At 39.3% G+C, this 18,521-nt stretch overlaps 1 protein-coding gene across 1 annotated transcript in view; it reads right to left on the minus strand.

Moving 5' to 3' along the window:
• Positions 1 to 18,521, minus strand: part of RC3H1 (ring finger and CCCH-type domains 1) — a gene marked incomplete in the record, with an annotated part of 3,590,040 nt that overhangs the window by 2,079,946 nt on the left and 1,491,573 nt on the right. Inside the window, 1 exon segment of the mRNA XM_044055940.1 lies at positions 11,470 to 11,687. Within this exon segment, the coding sequence (XP_043911875.1) occupies positions 11,470 to 11,687 (218 nt within the window).

The following is an 18,521-nucleotide window of genomic DNA, read 5'->3' on the forward strand; positions in this document are numbered from 1 at the left end:
GGTTCTTTGAAGTATAAAATTACCTTACACATATTGCTGATCCAGTCCTGGTGCCAGCACCAACATGAGTGTCTTCTTTACAAAGAGCAAGCATAATGCTTGAAAATGGGTGCCCATGCAAAGTACAGTTTTGTACCTACCATAAATGTAGATGTTCGAGTGTTCACACTGCTGCAGTCATCACACTTGGGTTATCCTGCCGTCAGGCGGTCCCGCAGTCGGCCAGAGTTCCAAAGTCTTGTTCCGGCGTCGGCTGCTGTCACTTCTTCCCTGACGTCAGTGCGCCAGGGGTATATAATATGCATCCAACGCCATTTTCTTCAGTTTTTCTTGCCCCAGATGTCAGGTGCCCCCAAGTGGGTAGGCAATACATATTGCTAATCAAAAAATATACATATAAAATAAAAACAATACCTTCAGTTACCAGCAAATACACCCCAAAGGTTGTATAGGATAGAAGGGTATAGATAAGTCCAGCTAGTTCAGAGGAGATGGAGGGAGGGTAACCTGGACTGCAACAGTGTGAACACTCAAACATCTACATTTATGGTAGGTACAAGACTGTATTATGTTCATCATGTTACACTGCTGCAGTCATCACACTTGGGTAGAATCCCAAAGCTAGGTTTGGGTGGCTGGTCTATAAAGAGTTAGGATTGGTTAAGAGGCCCTGCAGAACTGCAGTGGCAAATCCTGCTCTGGATTTAGAGTAGAGAGGCAGGTGGTAATGCTTGGTGAAGGTGTGCACTGAACTCCAAGTTGCAGCCTCCAAAATTTCCTTGGTAGGTACTCCTTTGAGAAAGGATGCTGAAATGGCTGTTGCCCTGGTGGAATGAGGCCTAATGTTATTAGGGACTGATTTTCCATGCTGTGTGTAGCAGTACCGAATACAGTGTCCTATCCATTTGGATATAGTCTGCTTTGAGATTGCCTTGCCTTGTGATCCTGCAGCATATGCTACAAACAGTTGATCAGTTTTCCTGAAAGCTTTTGTTTTGTCCAAGTAGAAGCGCAGCTGCCTGTGTATGTCCAAAGAATGCAGAAGTTTCTCCCCTTTATTTTGGGGGTTTGGATAAAAAGTAGGCAAATGGATGGTTTGGTTAAGAGCCACACTAGATACCACCTTTGGCATGAAGGTAGGGTTTGTCCTTAAAGATACCCTATCCTGATGAAAAATTATAAAAGGTTCCACTGACATTAATGCCTGTAGCTCTGAGACTCTTCGTGCTGAAGTTACTGTCAGGAGCAGAGCCATTTTCCATGATAAAAATTTTAGATTGGCTGGCTCAAAAAGTTGTAGGGTCAGTTTTTCCAAAACGAAATTGAGGTCCCAAGTTGGTGCTCTCCAGGGCGGTCTTATGTTTTTAGCCCCTCTGAGGTACTGCTTTAGCAAGGGATGAGAGAATAAAGGAGGATCCGTGTTGTAATGTGCAGAAATGGCAGCGGCGTGAATCTTAATTGATGAAAAGGACAGGCCTCTGTCCAGCATCTCAGTTAAGTATTGTAAAATTTGAGGAATGTTTGGAACAAGAGGGTCAAGGCTGTGAGCCTGGTTCCAGGCGCAGAATCTCTTCCATTTTTCTGAGTAGGTTTTCCTGGTGCTAGGCCTCCTGAATGACATCCATAACAGCTTTAGACAGAGGTGTTGCCTGTTTGACTAAAGTATCTGCCATGCAGCCAGGTTTAGGGTTTTGAGCTGACCGTGCAGGATCTGATTGTTTTGTGGAGTCAGAAGGTGTGGAATTTGGGGCAAAATCCATGGTGGGCCCTGAGCCAAGCTCCTTAAGATAGGGTACCAGTGCTGGCGTGGCCAGTCTGGAGCAATCAGGATCATCTGTGGTTTTTCTTGTCTGGCTTTTAGGAGTACCTTTGAAAGGAGAGGCAGTGGTGGGAAGGCATAGACTTTTAGGTTTTTCCGACTGAACAGAAGAGCATCCACTTTCCATGTTTGTTTGTGATAAGTCCTTGTCCAAAATTTTTGTAGTTGGCAATTCAGAGGGGAGGCAAAAAGATCTATGTCTGGGCATCCCCATTTTTGTTTTATCATGCTGAAGATTTGTGGATTCAATTTCCATTCGTGAGGGTCAATGATATTTCTGCTTAGGTCGTCTGCCAGAGTATTTTTCTTTCCTGGCAGGAATTGTGCTTGCAGGTGAACTTGGTACGTTAGAGCTGTGTTCCACAAGGTCATGGCTTGCCTGTATAGGGGATAAGAATGAGTGCCCCCTTGTTTGTTTATGTACCACATTACTGTGGTGTTGTCTGTCTTTAGTAATAGTTGTCCTGGATGTAGAAGGTCCTTGAAAGCTGTTAGGGCATTTTGAACAGCCAAAATCTCATTTTGATTGATGTGAAGATGCATCTGGTCTGTGGTCCACTTGCCCTGAATGCACGTTCCTGCCATGTGTGCTCCCCAGGCGTAATCCGAAGCATCTGTTGTTAGAGTTTGTTTGGCTGTGGGTTGGGTAAAAGGTTGACCCTTGTTTAGGTGACATGCCTGTGCCCACCATCGAAACTCCTGTTGTGGGCAGGGAATTATTGGAATTACTGCTTCTAGACTGTGATAATGTTGAGTCCAAAACTTTTTAGGTACCATTGTAATTTCCTCATATGCAGTCTGGCATATGGTATTAGTGGTATGCAGGATGCCATGAATCCCAGGGCCTGCAGAATTTTTCTTGCAGGGAGATGGGACGTTTTTGCCAGTAGTTGAAAATATTGAGTTAGTTGCACTTGTTTGTCTGGCGTGAGGTAAGCCATCTAGGCCGTTGTATTTAAGCTGGCACCCAGGAATGTAATCTGCTGTGAGGGCACTAGTTTTGACTTCTTTTCGTTTACTGTGTACCCTAGAGCAATTAGCAACTTTTTCACAAACGACAGATGCTGTAGAAGAATGTCCTTTGTCTCTGCTTGAATGAGGCAGTCGTCCAGGTATGGATATATTTGAATTCCTTTTTGTCTGCAAAATGCAATTACTGGTGCCAGGCACTTTGTGAAGACCCTGGGTGCAGTAGATAAGCCAAAGGGCAGTGCAGAGAATTGGTAGTGCATTGTACCAGCTTTGAATCGGAGGTATCTTCTGTAATTTTGTCTGATAGGGACATGCAGGTATGCCTCTTTGAGGTCCAGAGTAACAAGCCAAGACTTCTTGCCCAGCATGGGTAGAAGCTGCTGTAATGTCAACATTTTGAATTTCGGAATATCTAGGTAAGTATTCAGAATTGAGAGGTCCAGTATAGGCCTCCAGGCTTTGTCCTTTCTGGGGACCAGGAAGAGTCTTGAGTAAAATCCTTGTCCTTGTTCCTGTTGTGGTACTTTTTGTATAGCTCTCATGTCCATGAGGGCTGAAATTTGTTTTTGTGCCTCTGCCCATTGATTTTGTGGCAGGTCTGGCATTCCTTTTAGCTTTGGTAAAGTATGGAAGTGGAATCTATAACCTTGAGATACAATATTCAGGACCCATTTGTCTTGGGTGATTGTTTGCCAGTTTTGAGAAAAAACGTGCTAGTTTTCCCCCTAAGGGGGCTTCCAGAAGGGACGTGCTTGGCATACGCAAAGGAAAGTCATTGTGACTGTTTCCTGTAAGGTTGAGACTTGTCCTCACCTCCTTTTGGGGTTGAGGTGCCCCACTGTCGTTGTCTGAGCCTTGGGGTTGAGATCTGCCTCTTGGGCGTCTGTATCTGCCTCTCTGTGGCCTGTCTGACACTGGAAAGGACCAATTTTTTGTTGGCCAATTTCTGCTAAACCGAGGTGGCTGTACCTGTAAGAAATCCTTGACTGTTTGCATAGACCTAGCTTTATCCTCCATTTTCTTTAACATCTCTTCTGCCTTAACACCAAACAAGGTAGTTCAGGTAAACTCTGTTCTTTTAACCAAGTATGTCTTCGAATAACAGAACCTGTAACTGCGGCTCTACAAGAGGCCTCTAAAGAATCAAAACCACATTGCAGAGTATGTTTTCCCACCTGTTCAACTGCATGCAATAAATCCTGCATTTCTTTACAATCAGGAGCTTCTAAGCTAGCAAGCATTTTCTGTTTTAACTGAGCCATTAAATAATGTTGGTACTTAAGCATGTGAAACTGGCAATTTAAAGCTCTTACTGCTAAAGTTGCAGACGTATATACTTGCTTTCCCCATCTATCCAAAGGTCTGGAATCTCTGTCAGAGGGTACTGGATTTTTTGCAATGGAAGCCTTAACCCCTTTTGTACCCTGGGAAATAGTTTCTGGATCAGCAGAGGGTTTTTGTAAAGAAACTTGTGAGAGTCAGGGACTCTATAATACCTATCTGGCTTGGCTGGAGCAGGGGGCAAAGAGTCAGGAGATAAGCTGGATTCAGAGAACACATCATCCACAATGTCTAACACAGGTGGAATAGCCAGGGGCCTGTGCTGAATCAATAAGAGGAAATCCCTGAGCCTTTTCTTGGATTCGGAGTATTCCTGACTTTCCCAATGGAAATGTTCCCTCATGGTATGTAAAGTTTCCCCAAAAGAGTAATCCTCAGGAGGAGAGGCTGAAGGGATAGATTCCTCAGCATCAGAGTCCTCATAGAAGGGTAAGGAGTATCCCTGGTCTGAAGAGGAATCAGAGGAAATGGAAACCTGATCAGAGGAGTCATAGTCTGTATCCTGCCTAGGCCTTTTCTCAGGAGGGGGATGGGAACCCCTGATTAGAGTAATGAGGTCTTCGGCCATTTTAAGCATCTGTTTCTTAGGCATGGAGGACTGTCCAGGAGAATGCTGTACTTGTTTCTTTGTCTTTAATGGTACCTTTGTCTTGGCAGTTGTTTTAATGGTAAGTTGTGAAGGTCTGAAAACACCCTCAGAAGCCGGTGCCTGCTCAGCTGCTCCAGACCCATCTGAGGGATTAGTTTCCGTAGGCCCAATACCTTGAGTTTCCAGAGGCCTAGTTGTCTCCACGTGGGAGTCGGTGGTGGCCTGTGGCTCTGAGGTAGCGGGTGTCAGGGGCTGCGAAAGCACCTCACTGAGAACCGGCGAAACGGCGACTGGCCTAGAAGAGGTTTCGTCGTCAGTTTTGGACCTCGGATGCCTGTCTTTATCCTTGTCTTTGCGTTTTTTCGGAATTGCGGTCGTCGGTTGATCCGACGGCATAGTATAATTGAACCTTCGGCCAAAGTAGTGCAAAGCAAAATCAAAATGCCTTTTTATAGTGCGTTTGTTAAATCTAGCACAAAACCGACAACTAGTGACGTCGTGATCAGGGCCTAGGCATGGAATACAGTAAGAGTGGAAGTCCTTATGAGGTATTTGCTTCCCACAAGAAATACAATTATTAACTTTTTCTGACATCGGTATGAGGCAAGAAAAAAGTTTCCCCAATGAGGTACTTAGCTTTATTGCAGACTTCGGATCTGAAATTCAACTTCAAAAATCTCAAGAGACGGACGATCGGCACTTGCAAACTGCTTCTGCTTCGGGCACCGCGCGGCAAGAAAGACTGAAGAAAATGGCGTTGGATGCATATTATATACCCCTGGCGCACTGACGTCAGGGAAGAAGTGACAGCAACAGACACCGGACCAAGACTTTGGAACTCTGGCCGACTGCGGGACCGCCTGATGGCAGGATAACCCAAGTGTGATGACTGCAGCAGTGTAACACGATGAACATCAAAGGAACGCCTTTAACAATGACCACAACAATGGTAGGCACCCCAAATGTATATCTGGGAAGTACACTTCCAACCAGAAAGTTTAAAAATAAATGTTGTTAAAAAAAAAAAAAAAGTCTGGTAAATGTGCCATGCAACATAACATGTCAAACTTGAACTTTTTTTTACCCCTATCTAAAGCATTGCATTGTCAGTTGTTAGCAGAAAGGCAAATCCTAATTCTGACAGAGTTAAAACAACAATTAAAAACTGAGTAGCTTGTGCAGTTTACAATTACGTTTCTTTACAGATGATTATGACTATGTATCGATCTATATATCTCTATTTGTCCACATGTGTATAAGTAACCGTGGGCTGAGCTGCGCTTTGTGACACAATGGCGACATAGTTGTAATTACTGTTAATGTTATATATATTGACTCATAAGACACAGCTGCCTTTCAGCCACCTCCACTTTTGAAAATGTGGGTTCTGCTCTTCCGTGTCTACTTATCTTCTGCTCTTTCTGAATTAGTACCTCAGTATTGCTGAGGATTTTGTGTGTGTTTGTGGGGGGGATGCAAGCAAGGGGTGAGTACGCGTGTGTGGAGATGCAAGCAAGGGGTGAGTACGCGTGTGTGGAGATGCAAGCAAGGGGTGAGTGTGTGTGTGTGTGTGTGTGGGGATGCAAGCAAGGGGTGAGTGAGTGTGTGTGTGTTTGGGGATGCAAGCAAGGGGCGAGTGTGTGTGTGTGTGTGTGTGTGTGTGGGGATGCAAGCAAGGGGAAGTGTGTGTGTGTGTGTGTGTCTGTGTGTGGGGGGGATGCATGCAAGGGGAAGAGTGTCTGTGGGGATGCATGCAAGGGAAGAGTGTCTGTGGGGGTGCAAGCGAGGGGAGTTTTGGTGTGGGGGATGCAAGCGAGGGAGGGTATGTGCAAGAAGGGAGTGTGTGTGTGCACGCGATGGGTGTGTATGTGTGCACGAGGGAGGAGTGTGTGTGCATGAGGGGGGGAGTGTATATGCGCGAGGGGGAAGGGTGTGTGTGTGGAGATGCAAGCAAAGAGGGGAGGGAGTGTGTGTGTGTGGGCTGCAAGCAAGGGGGGAGGATGTGTGTGTGTCTTCAAGATTACTACGGTATTAGAGATGCATCATTTGTGGTGACTTCAGTTTTATTTTCCTGTGCACTAGAAAATGGTAAAGATTTACCTAGACAAGCATATTTTTACTATGCAAGTACAACTGAAAGAGCTGCTTTAGGAAGTAAAATCTGAATTACTGTTTATATACAGTTTGCCATATCTTTCATTCAGTTGCATTGTGGTATCCTTTATTTTCGGTGGCCCAAGATCATGACTGAGGCAGGGGCCATTTCACACCCCTTCACTTACCTAGTTATCCAACAAATATATAATTGCTAATAATGTTGATTACAGCCTTGTGCAGAGTAATATGTGGTAATTTAAAGAGCTGGCCTTACAACCGATTAGTAAAGCCATATTTTGCTGTAAGTTTGGACGTTTTTTTTCTTCTCTAGAGGTGTTATCACCTTCAAATATTCTTTTTCACCAGTATTTCATGTATATAACTACTTCTGGGATCTGCTACTTTTAACAACATGTATTTTTATCTTTCTATTTAAGTTTGAATGCATTTAAATTAAGACAGACATGTAATATGCTTATAAAATGCCATCTAAAAATCACAATGTGTCTATTCTTAGGGAGTACCAAGTGTTCATGCAACAATTACCCGCATAAGTACATCCTGTGTCTTTGATAAATTTGTTCATTTCGACCCAGAACTAATTGGAACCAGTATTCTTGCAGATAGAAAATGGCCTTAATCAAAAATAAGGCCTTAGCCTTTACTCATGGTGAAAAAGTACTTTAAATGATTCCACTTGTCATTTGGTGATTGCAGGAATTTTTTGATTGTTTAGTTGAAATTTTATACATTTTTGTAGTTTGTTTAGTTAAGTTTACAGGTTTTGTGTCCTGAACACTCACTTGGCTGTTTAATTATCTAGTTGCAACCCTTTCTAATTAAATTAAGGAAGCAGATGTTTGTCACAATTAATAGACAACCCTACATAAAGTATGTGATATCGTAATCTTCTTAAATTACCACTTAAAAAACATGAGACTGCTGTTATGAAAGTCCGTGAAATATATAATGTTTATAGTCTTATCATTTGTTAGCTATTTAACCAAACTGGAAGGAAAGAAACTGAGAGTTTGATGGTTTGGAAAGCAGTGATTTTTCCCAGTGCTATGGAGCTTGGTTCTAATTTTGACAGGAGGAGGAGTGCAACAAAAAAAGTGTCCCACTGTAAGGAAGGAAAGGCTGTGACAAAAAGCAGTACATTAGTCAGGTCACCTGCTGTGAGCTGTCAATCACATGCAGATAATGGGTCAAATTATCCTTAGCACTTTTGACAGCTAGGGACTGTAGGTGTGATGGGGGAGGGGAGACACCTTAAAGAACTACAATTCAGACTTCACAAAAGAAATCAAGTTAGCATTTCTAAGAGGAAACAGCAATAAAATGCACTTTTCAATTCTGCTCTGTGGCATTTGCACTGCTTGTGGTTGAAGTAGTCATTTTTAAAGGAAAAAATGTTAACCAAAACTAGGTGACTGCAACACAGCAGTGAATGCCTGTAAAATCAGTGCAGTGACAGGAGCTTTATGGAAAAAGTGGCAGATATGAGGCAATTTTTTAGAGACAAGCAATGCATTCTGGGATACCTAAAGGCAGACTAAACAATCAGAATTACTTGAAGATGCGAGACCCCATGTGGTCAGTCTCAGAAATCATGTATAAAAATATCTAAAAACCTGTAAATAGTCCCAGAGTGGTGTTAAAAATGTAGAAAACACCAAACCATGATGAAATAAACATGTATTTTGTGTCTGTGGGCTTGGTTCCAAAGGAAGTGGACTTGGCTGAGTAGTTCCTGGGGGCAATAGCGAATGTATAAACTAAAGTTTGCCTACAGTCCTTCAAAGTCTTGCTCTTGAAGGGCTTTGAACAGTTTTGTAGATTCTGTGCAAACAGGAGGTCTTCGTCTAGAGGTGAATCTTTGATTTCATATTTGAAGTCTTCAGGGATATACAACCATGCATAAATGTCTGATGACTGAACCTGTGGCTGCAGACCTAGAAAAGGCATCCACATCATAACTGCATTTGATGATGCAGAGTGCGGTAATTTAAGTTGCTTGAGACAGTAAGATCTACATTTGCTACTTAGAATCTGCAGGCTGTGGATCTGATATGACCTTATTGAAAGACTGTAGGAAAGACATAGCAAGTACCTCTAATCATCCGTGTTTGCGTGTTTGATAATTGATCGCTCTGAAAGCAAGGGTGGCAGAAGTGTAGACAGTCTTTCCCCACCTATCCAGGGCCCTGCTATCCTTGTCTGTGGGAAGAGCATTAGCATTGGACAGAAGATTAGAAGGGTTATCTGAGGAAAGAGAAACAGCAGCAGGGTCAGGCACAAGGTTCTTACAAAGGTCTTTTATAGTTTATCAGGCACCTTGTAGAATCTGTCTGGAATTTTAGGTTTCTGTCATTGAGCATCAGGAGCTCAGGATGGAGACTGAAAGGCTTTCTGGTATGTTGTAGTACTGGAGGAATTGGAGAGGGGGAAGGAGACCAGAGTATCTCCTTTGAACATCCAAGATTTGCACTGACTGCCATTCAAAATGCCTTACCATGATATGAGGAGTTTCCTCAAAGGAGGCCTCCTCAATACGGGAGTCCAGGAGACAGGAAGTCACCTTCAACAGAATAAAACTGTCCTGGAGGGGAATGTGTCTGTGAGGAATAGTCCAGGAAATGATCCAAATCCACATCTTGTTCGTCCTCAGAGGAAGAGGAATCTTCAGTGTGTCTTTGTGGAATGGCCTGTGGCAAATGGGGCACAAAAAGAGTTTGTTTCAGGGCCATAATTGCTTTAAACGAGCACTGGGAGAAGTCCATCCATTCTTTTTCTTTAGAAGTTGTAAAGGAGATCACATGCCTGGTTTTCTGTTTTTATTTTATAGATGTGTCATCTTCCTGAATGAGTCTCAGAGGGTTGGAAACTTAATGAACTTCAGAGTGACTGCAACCTCTTTCCTAAGAAAGATATGAAGAATGCCATGTGGCCCCTCAGAAATAATGAGACGTGGTTAATCCAAGGAGTCCGCCGCCTGCAAGGCTGCAGGATCCATACTGGTCTCCGATGGGGTCCTGGTAGCAGCCAAATGAGAAAGTATCTTACAAACTGCAGGTTCTGCAACCTCAATGGGTTCATCTGACTCAGATGCAAGGCAGCAAAGTCAGCTTGGCATTTAAGTTTCTTCTTTAGCGAAAGGGGGATGTCTGATGCAAGGGACTCAGCCATTTTGGCCTGGGCATTTTAGATACTGAGTTTTGAGGAACGTGTGAAGGCAGGAAGACCTTGACTTAAGGGTTTTAGGAACAAATAACTGTCTGACAAAGTAGGATTTGTAGTTGTGTTCCAGACTTAAGCAAACAGAGGTACTGAGTTGCAATCCCTTGTAAGGGATCTGTTTACCGTACTCACACTTACCCCTCCTAGCTGACATCTAATAAGAATGACCTAGATAATTAAAAAAGGAAGGTTCCTCAACAGAAAAGTGAAGAGGTACCAAAGACACAACTAAGATCAGTACGATGGATGCACAACCTGCATTCATGCTGACATCGAGACAGTCTAGGTTACTCATGTGCGTATCTGTCTATATACTCAGATCCATACAAGCAGAGGTCACACATCAAATGTACGCCCACAGGAAGGTAAAGCTTTGCTACCCCGGCCAGACATCAGCAAATGAAAACCCATATGTTAAGAATACTGTAAAAGTGATTTCAATCAGGACATCTAATATCTCAAAGATAAAATTCCTAAAACAAAGTTCAATATTGCATTGTCCAGGACAGCCTTGTTTCTTCTGGATTCTGAAGCCACTAAATGCTTTTTCAGTTCATTAACATGAGAGCAATTGTTCACTGGTAGATTTATTTGTTTACTAGTATAGTTGACTAGGCATCAAACAATAGCAAATTTTAAGTGGAAGCCTAGGGAGAAAAGCTTCATGAAACACAAGAAAATGACAAAATTACAGTCTATACACAACATATTTATTTTATGGAAACAGAGAAATGCAAGAACATATAAAATACAGGGAAAAAAGCAGTGTATAGACATATGCACAGACAATGAAAAATAAAAAAAAAATAATTAAAAAGTAATGTGTAGTCATGCGCAATTTACAGTAGTGGTAGTAGTAAGTAAAAGAAATTGGGATTAGAACAGGAAGTAGAATGTATCTTGAGGGAAAGCAAGAATGAATCTTTTTTTATAGTGTGTCAACAAGGATAATGATATCAAAGCTCTGCAATAACAGCTCCTCCAGTATGAAATGGTCAAACTGAAGCTTTAGTTAATGATTAACTATACTGCACAGATTAACTGAAAAGCAAAAACAAAAATCTCTGCTCAAATTAAAATATTCCCAACAATAACTAGACTAAAAAAAATATGAAAACAAGTTGACTCTACCAAATGTAACCACTATTACCACTCTCTGAAGGTTAACTGATCTTAATTTTCTTTAGAGAACTACAATGGAGCAAGACTGACAGGTAAAATCCAAAATACAGTTCAAAACTTCACTGGCTTACACATCTAGCCATCAATCTGCCAGAAAGACAGCACTATGTATAGCTAGGATTTTCTCAAAAATCAGAATACAAATTAAAAATACTGCCAAAGTAACTCACATTCCTGTAATAATTTAAATACAGTAACAACATTAGAACTTGCCTTTTCCAAGTCTTACCAGGCTGATATGATGACTGATCATACTGTTGAGTGGCACCCCCAGGAGTCTGATACAGTACATCTGGCTGCTGTGCCTGATACAAGGATGGGCCCCGAGGCACCATCTGAGGCTGTTTGGGCAAAGAAATGGAGGGAACATCTGCAGGCATTCGCGACGACAGGGCATGATGATTTCCTGGTAACTTGATACGAGAAGATTTCGAAACAGGTTCCAACCTAGCAAACAGAAAGGAATGGTGTAATATGAAGCTACACTAAATCAAAACAAACTAAATGACATTTAGTCACATGAACAAAACTGCCATATACAGAAACAAGAACAAGTTTACATTTAAAACAGTAAAAACATATGATGAAAGCTTACATTATTAAATAAAGCAACTAAACAGAGTTACTCAAAATTCCAAAGCACTGTGTACAAAAACTTTGTTCGTTCCCTAAATCTTTCACAATTTCTTCAATTTTGTTCACACTGCAACAGTAAAAAACAGTGAAACTACAAGTTTAACTGCACTGTCTGTCTGTCTAACTGAACAGCTTGATTAATTGAACAACCAAAGCAATGGGCTCATCCAAGGAACCATATTCAATCCTTACCTCGACCATACAGAAAAAAATATCACTGAAGAGCAATCAACACCAAACATGTTTGAAATGCCTACAGCAAATAGCATGTCATAGTACACAAAAGTTACACAGAATTCAGTTTTCAATCCAGACCTCATACAACTTCTGCCTATGTCTTACATATAAAAGCCTCCCAACAAGATGACATGGTATCAGACTTGAAAACATATCTGCCATGACTGAAGAAATACATCTGCAAAACTAAAGACATACAACTGCTGCCAAGAGTTTCCATATTTGGAATTAAATTCTCATTCAAAATATATCTGTGCACACTCCTGAAAGCATGGATGAAAACAGGAAGCTTTGGTTCTAGAAATGTGACTTATTCTTCACTGTAACTGGATTAGATGAAGAACTGGGTTTAGTGTTAAGCGGCCACGGTGGTGCAGCGGTTAGCGTTGCCGCTTCACAGCAAGAGGTTCTCTGGTTTGATCCTTGGCTGGGGTGCCTTCTGTGCGTTGTCTGCATGTCCTCCCTGTGGTCGCGTGTGTTTTCTCCGGGTGCTCCGGTTTCCTCCCACATCCCAAAGACATGCTGTAGGTGGATTGGAGACACTAAATTGGCCCTAGGCGTGAGTGTGTGCATGTGTGTGCCTTCTGTGGAAGGTTGGGCGCCGGGCTGGCAACTTGACACTGTAAAACTCCACTGCCAATCATGACTGGACAGGTGATCTGCTGTGGCGACCCCTAACCGGGAAAAAGCCGAAAGAAGAATTAGAAGATAGGCTACATGTTACTGTGAAAGCCATGAAGGTATTTAAATAACTTTCCTTGAAGAGGAGAAAGACACAAAAGCAGCATAAATTCAGCAAAGTCGGTCATCCCAGAAAGAAAAAGGCCATTTATTACACATCTGTGTTTTAGTCGGTGTCAGAGGTGCAACACAAAGCATGCTTGCCTTTAGAAGACTTTTGGTTCCACTCCAACAGGTAGACGGATTGCTGACAATGCAGTACAGCATGTCCAGAGTGCATCATCCTTTGGATGAGATGTTAAACCATGGGCCCATCTGCCTGTGTTGGTGGTAGTTCAGGTGGGTGTAAAAGATGCCACAACCCACATCAAAAAGAGTAGGGGTCCTTTATTTAAATACAAAAATAACTCTTATTTACAAAATATTTACAAATGTACAAACAGACATTCATAATTTCCTATACAATCATGCTAAATGTTCATCCTTACTAGACCCCCCCACTCATTTTTCCATAACCATTTGATTTTACTTAATATCGTTGCTAATATCCATTTACCATTAAACATTTTTTCATTCCATATAACCCATATAAAAGAGCTTCTCTGTTCTTTTAAAATATTCTGTACTTCTACTGTTATATCCATATTTAACCATATTCATGTTTATTTTCCCCACTTCTATTTTTTTTTTTAAATCTTCTTTACATATTTTCCCCATAACATTTTTACTCTTTTACAAAAATACATGTTCCGTAGTTTCTTCTTGAGAACGCACACATTCTATCACTTTTCTTTTTATATGGCATATATTCTTTTACTGGCAATGTATCCATTATCAGTCTCCACAAAAAAATCTTGACATTCTACTTGCAGACTACACCATTTGCTTCCTATTTTATAGTTTTAATTTTTTTCATCTGTTAGATTTTCCCACAGTTTTACATGGTCATGTTTTATCATCACATTCCTATACCATACTTTTCTTTTTCTATATCATTTCTTTTCTACAAAAATATTTTTCGTTGTAAAATTTTACTTCTTCATTTATACACTCTCTCTTTTACTCTTTTTACCATACCCCAAAATGCATCACACTTATACAGTTTACTAATCTAACCACAGAAAGAATGCTCAGACTTGGAAGTAGTTGATGGAAAGTATTTTAATGTACAAATTAAAATAAAAACATACAAAGATAAGTGCTTATACACCAAAAACATGAATGGATATTAGTCACTTGACAACACACACCTCCACCTACAGCTACAATTTATTATACTTGAAAAGATATCACCCACTATGAGATGGAGACCACAAAGTCTCATGTTAGAGAGAAGAGAGCTGTACTAGCAGTTGCATTTTCGTCTGAACTGCTGGACAGGGTTAAACGATCAAGTATCGATAGCTTGTCTTTTGAAATATAACGCACTCACAAGATAAGGTTATATTATACCTATACATAGTAAAGTTTTTTGACATATACATTACTTGCTTATATTTACTTTTCACCATTATCTAAATATTTTAGCAGTAATATTAATAAGGTGATTTTAGGGAGTTTTTTGGTCCCCATATAGTTTAATATTTTATTTCACATGGTGTGTTAATTTATACTTGGAATAACATATTTAGACATGGAATTCTCTTTCATGCTTTAAAATCACATTAGTGTGCTTATATTAGACACTGTTGCTTTAACAATATTCTCTAGGTGGAGGCGTGCTGTCACGTGACTAATTTATCCATTCATGTACTTGTTGTACATTTAAAAATGCTTTAGTTCATGGTCAATTTATCTGATGAAGTTTTCAGTTTTAGGAAATGAAAGCGTTTATCTTTGTATGTTTTTATTTTAATTTGTACATTGAAATGTTTTTCGGCAAATGTTCCAAATCCGAGCATTCTTTCTGTGGTTTTACTAGTTTCTCTGTGTGTTGGTGCATCGGTTTACTATTAAACTCTCATCTTTTTTCATTTACCCACTTTAGCACTTTGTACAAATTTAATGAAGCAGCTTATACCACTGGCTTAATTAACATTAAACCTTCACCTACTTTATTTATATACAAAACTCCTATTTTTACTGGGTTTAATCCAGAACCCAATATAAATGAAAAAAATATATCTGCAATAACTCCTTTTCAAATACTATTGGCGACATAAATACACTTACTAAGTATGCTATTTTCCTATCAGTACTGAATTTATTAAATAAACCCTTTTTTCTAAATGATAATTTATATGGTCTCCAGAAAAGACATGCTTGCTTTATTTCTTCTATTGTTTTTTCCCCAATGAATTTTACTTGCATCTTTATTCCCAAACTTTTTACATAACACAGAAATTTCATTCATTGTAAAATATATACCCTTGATCTGATCTTTACTACATCTTCTAAACCTTTACTTTTCTTTTTATTTAAAACTATCCCTATCATCTCTAACCTCATTTGTGCAAATTATTACTTTTACCCAAATTTTGTTTTTTGCAAATATAATGCCATCTGCATATGTTAACAGAACTGGAATTCTTAACCCTTCAGATGTTATATACCCCACCTTCTTCACTTTGTAATTTACTTCACATACACATTCATAACTAATGCAACAACTCGACAACTTGACCACCAAGTTGCCTCCATTGTACAGAAGGCTTTTTACATGGCCCACCTCATAAATAAGAGTATTTCATCCAGGAACAAGGAAGTCATAACATTCCTGTACTCCTCCCTTATCAGATCCATTATAGAGTACAATGCCCCCTTCGGCATGTACCTTGCCAAGTACATGCTGCAGCTGGAGAGACCACAGAAGTTCCTGACTAAGAAATTCCAGGGTCTCAAACACCTATCCTATACAGATAGGCTAAAAGCCCTGCCCTCTACTCAGTCTTGTACAGACTGCTTACAGATGACCTAGAACTTGATGTGTCCCAAAGACTCAACAATCTGTGGAGTAGACTCCCTCTCCATGTCAAGCAGAGTACCTCTCTAGCCCTCTAAGATGAACCTGGGAAACAGAAAATACACTCCTGGGTTCCAATCTGTCTTTCTGCTGGACAAGGGAAATAGGTGCTGACTTTGTGGGAACATGGGTGAAATTCTTGGCAAGGCTTACTAAGGGCCTCTGGGCCAATAGCCTAGTATCATCCCATGAACCTATGAACTCACTGGCTATCCCTGTCTTACACCATTCTTCTCTTCTTTATATGTACCTCTTGGCTTAACTAGCCATTAACAAGTATTTTTATTTTATTAGTACTTTATGCTGATATACATAATTTCCTTTCTCACTTGTATTATATTCTTTCATTATCCTCCACAAGATTTTATGTCTAATTATACCAAATGCCTTATTAAGGTCTCCTATCATGATTTTCACATCTTCATTTCTGTTCATAGTATCAGCCACAATTTCTCCATCATTAATAATTCTTGACAACCCTTCCCCTTTATACTACATATGCTATCTTCTATAATATCTCCCATTTTAGTTTCAAATCTCTTTTGCATTATTTTCAAACAGATCTTATAATCAATACTATATTCAGTACTACTAGTATCCAGTTTAATTCTCTTCCGTCTTCCTTATGTATTTAAGTACTCCACTACATATTTTTTTATACACAAAACATTCATTTAACCATTCATTCAAAATCTTCAAAAAATTGTTATTTTGCCAAACCCTTACATTTTTATACATTTCATACCCTATAGCATCTAGGCCTGCAGTTGAATCCATATTTACAACTAATACTTTATCTAGTTCATTTAAAGAAAACTCCTTTTCCAACTCTTTGTTCTCTCTGTTAAATGTTTTACTTTCCCAATTTTTTCCACTACCTTCTTTTTTATTTAAACATTTCTTGTACATATAGGTTCATAGATTCATAAATTAGTACTAAGCTAACTGCCCTTGCGAGCCATTTTAAGCCTAGCCAATTATCCCTTGTGAGACTCAAACCCTGCACCTTGTGTTTGTAAGGCAAACACTTTAACCATTATGCCACCCTCCCAACCCTAATTGTATTACACTATTCATAATGTTTTCCTGACTTCTATTTTTCCTTTTACATTTTTATTTCTCTCATTCCACTAACATCTTCCTTTATTAATCTGCTTAACTAACTCAATACTTCTTTTTTCTTGCAAAAATATATTTTTTGTATTTTTTCTTGATTTCTTTCATACAATTCTTTTTCTTTGTCAAAGTACTTTCTGCCATTATATTCAAAATCTTCCAATGCCTTGTTATATGTTCTTTTATATTGTCTTTCTACTTTTCCCACATCATATTGCCACTGTAAAAAATGTTTTATATTTTTCCTTAAATATCACCCAACATTCAGACCAATTTTTATAAAATGTTCTCATAGTAATATGAACTTTCCAAAACTGTACTACTAATCTCAGTCTCCTTCATTACATGCTTTCTCATTTATCCTTTTTATTCCTTTGCCTGTTTTTCTGTTTCATGTTTTATTTTTAGCCATATTGCAAGATAAGAAAATCATGTTTCAACTACCTCCCCTTCTCCTATGACTAAAGATGCTGATACTATAAAATAAACTATTTCAGTTCTATACATGCCCCATTTTGCAAGTCCAAGAATTTTTGTCCCATAGTTTTAACTTACCACACCTTATAACTTCTAAATTTTTTTTACATGATTTCCTTTCTTTTTACTCTTGCTTTTTAAACCACAATTAAACGTGAATATTATAACAGAAGACTTTATCACTACATAGTCTAAAATCTGATGAAATAAGCTTTTCCTTTCTTTACAGTTAGTATAAGCATACAATGTTATAATCCTGCAGACTTGTTCTTTCCATTTTAAATTTACAATGCTTAATCTTTTCATTTTTGTTAAAGTTACATCTAATATCTTTACTGTAGGTCTACAGAATACGGCTATTCCAGAACATCTCTCATTTCCTAAATTCCAGATTATCTTTCCTCCCCATTTATCTGTTTGTAATCTTTCATTTGTTAAAAATCTTGTGTTTTCTAATATAATTACATCTACATCACAGGTATTACACCAGTCCAACATTCCTATTCCTCATACTATATTCTTAATACTCCACAAAAAAACAAAAGCAGTACAGACAAATGGTCCAAAGGGTAAACCAATGAAAATAAATGAAAGACCAAACCACGGCAAAAACAACAAAGTTTAATAGTGAGCGCTTTCACAGCAAACCATGCCGCTTCTGGTTTGCTGCGAAAGCGCTCACTATTAAACTTGTTTATGTTATTTTTTGCCGTGGTTTGGTCCTTCACTTATTTTCACTGGTTTACCCTATATTTGTAATACTATTCGCATTTACGGAAAGCACTCAAACTTTCATTTCTTATTTTCCTTAGATTCATGGCTTCATAAATTCATAGCTAATTACAGGGCTAGCTTTCTTAATAGACTACTCTAAGTCTAACCAATTTCCTTCCCAAAGGTGAGAACTAAACAATATACATTGTGTCTAAGTCAAACAGCTTAACCATTATACCAAGCCCCAAGCTTTAGCTGTATAAATTCATTCATTTCCATTTTTTCTTTTGTACTTGTACCTTTAAATTTTCTTTTTTCTTTTACCACTTTACCAATAGAATTCTTTTTTCCCCTTTTACTACCCACACATTTGTCTTTTTTTCCACTTATTTCAGAACCTTCTTCTATGTTCTCTATTTTTCTATCCAATTTTCTTCTATTTCTAATACTTCGAAAAT

Source organism: Protopterus annectens, chromosome 14.part0 (genome assembly GCF_019279795.1).
Source record: "Protopterus annectens isolate FY-2018-M chromosome 14.part0, PAN1.0, whole genome shotgun sequence".
Lineage (NCBI taxonomy): Eukaryota > Metazoa > Chordata > Ceratodontiformes > Protopteridae > Protopterus > Protopterus annectens.